The sequence below is a fragment of the Austrofundulus limnaeus genome, unplaced genomic scaffold, assembly GCF_001266775.1.
Source record: "Austrofundulus limnaeus strain Quisiro unplaced genomic scaffold, Austrofundulus_limnaeus-1.0 Scaffold578, whole genome shotgun sequence".
Classification (NCBI taxonomy): Eukaryota; Metazoa; Chordata; class Actinopteri; order Cyprinodontiformes; family Rivulidae; genus Austrofundulus; species Austrofundulus limnaeus.
In genome coordinates, this window is record NW_013952980.1 from 70,118 (window position 1) to 72,276 (window position 2,159).

The 2,159-nt window shown below is 40.4% G+C and overlaps 1 protein-coding gene across 1 annotated transcript in view; it reads left to right on the forward strand.

Annotated features, from left to right (window-relative positions):
• Nucleotides 1-154: 154 nt before the first annotated feature.
• The window catches only part of usp8 (ubiquitin specific peptidase 8), a gene marked incomplete in the record, with an annotated part of 24,767 nt that continues 22,762 nt past the window's right edge, over nucleotides 155-2,159 (forward strand). Inside the window, 3 exon segments of the mRNA XM_014026652.1 lie at nucleotides 155-242; nucleotides 1,579-1,736; nucleotides 1,813-1,957. Of these exon segments, the coding sequence (XP_013882106.1) occupies nucleotides 1,633-1,736; nucleotides 1,813-1,957 (249 nt within the window).

A 2,159-nucleotide genomic window follows, 5' to 3' on the forward strand; every position in this document is an offset into this window, starting at 1 on the left:
ACACTCCTAGACACTATAATTGCACAAAAATAGTTTATAAATGCAAAAAAAAGTGCATTTAGCATGCATGATATGTCTCCTTTAATGTGCAGCGTTGTTTACACATATGACCGCTTGAGGGCGCTAGCGGGCCTCACCGCCGGTTTAATGACGTCACCGAGCAAAGAAAACGGAGAAGAAGAAGTAAACAAAAAATCAGCTGTCCAAATAAGTAGCTAAAGTAAACAACGGACAGGAATAAGGTAATATTATTATTATTTAATTGTTTTTCCACCATCGGACACTCTACATTAATTTGTTCTACAGCCGAAAGCTGCTAACAAAGCGTTGAATGTGGCTGTAACCGTCACTACCGGTCTGTGGTTAGCTTTCATCTCCAAACGGAACATGCTAACCTAGCCTAGCCTAGCTAGGTGGCTAACCAGGAAGACAACAAGTTGACATTTCGGTCTTTTAAATCATGTTTGTACGTTTACGCGCTGTTTGGTGTTTTTTTTTTAATTGAACAAGGTCAGTTTAGTTTCACATTAGCGATCAGTTAGCGGAAGCAGAAGGTCGCGGCTAATTTTAGCCAGAAAACAACTTGATGTTGACAGATCCTGCGCCAGCTAAGCTAACTACAGGCTAGCTAATGTTGGCTAAGGTGCTAAAAGTTATTGATAGTCGACCTGTCGGGTTTATACTTTAACAGATTCTTATTTTTGTCGATTCAAAGGCTCAATTAAAATCTTGCTGTGATTTAAATGTGTATTTATTTAACTGTGTCAGGTTGTTGTACATTTTACTTTTATTTTCTATAAGTTATCAACAACAATATTCATCCTAGAACTAAATTTATAGATATCTAATGTTCAAACAGCAGTAAAACTATATAATTAAAACTCATACGGGAGATTTGTTAGGTAAAAACAATTGGAGGATATATTAAAAAAATATGTGGCCTTTTAAATATTTACTTACTAAAGTAGATGTGTGTTTTATGAGTCAAACATAACAGATATTCAAGCAAATGTTTCACAGTTACGAGACATGTTGCTCTTTTTGTTAAAAACATTCAGATATAAACTGTCTTAATTATTTTATGTTATTTTTAGTATCTCCTGGTTCTGTTCATGAGATAAAGTTCAGTTCTCCAGGAGAGAGACTGAGTAGAGCTGCTGCTCCTCCTCATCCAGAGGAACCAGCTGAGGAGGTTCACCTCAGGTGAATCACCTGGTGAGGAGAACCTAACTGGGAGGAGACCCCAGGGAAGACCCAGGACTCTCTGGAGAGATTATGTCTCTTAGATGGTCTGAGAACAGCTTGGAGTCCTCCCACAGGAGGTGTCAGTGGTGGTCTGGACCTCCCTGGTCCAGCTGCTGCCCCTGAGACCTGACTCTGAAACAAGTCCTGGATGGATCTGTGGGACTGCGGTGTTACAGACAGAAACACAAATGACTGATCTCAGATTAAGAAATCTAAAATTCTGATTGTCGATGGGACAGAATAGATTTTCTGTATTTAATAATTGTTTCTGGATGTTTCTGGTTGTCTTTATATTGTGCAAACATATTTAAATTTTCACTTCCTGTTTGGTAGGCATGTCCTGAGCTTGAGTGAAACCCTGACTGAGCTCTCAACACATCTGCCACGATGCCTGCAGTGTCCACGGGGGTCAAAGAGCTGTATTTGTCCACATCTCTGGGTGACCTCAACAAGAAGGCTGAAGTGAAGCCAGACAAGACGAGCACCAGAAGGTGCGGTGTTGTGTTTACTGCTGCTCGCTCAGTTGTGTTGCAGAAGTGACGCGGTGTTCGTGTTTCTGTGTTGCAGCTATGTTCAGAGTGCCTGCAAACTTTTCAAGGCGGCGGAGGAGAACCGTCTGGACAGGGATGAGGAGAAGGCTTACGTGCTGTACATGAAGTATTTAACGGTCTATGACATCATCAAGAAGAGACCAGACTTCAAACAACAACCAGTAAGAACAATCATTGCATTTATTCTTAAAGCAGCGTTTCTAAAGATGTAATTTGGACGACACATTTGTATGGGATCAATGTTGTACCAACAGGAAGTGAATCTGAATCGTTACAGTGAATTGCATCAACTCTGTTACATCCAGAAGGGAAACTTCACCAAAGTGAAACATAAATCTGTGGATCTGTGTTTGATTACTCTGC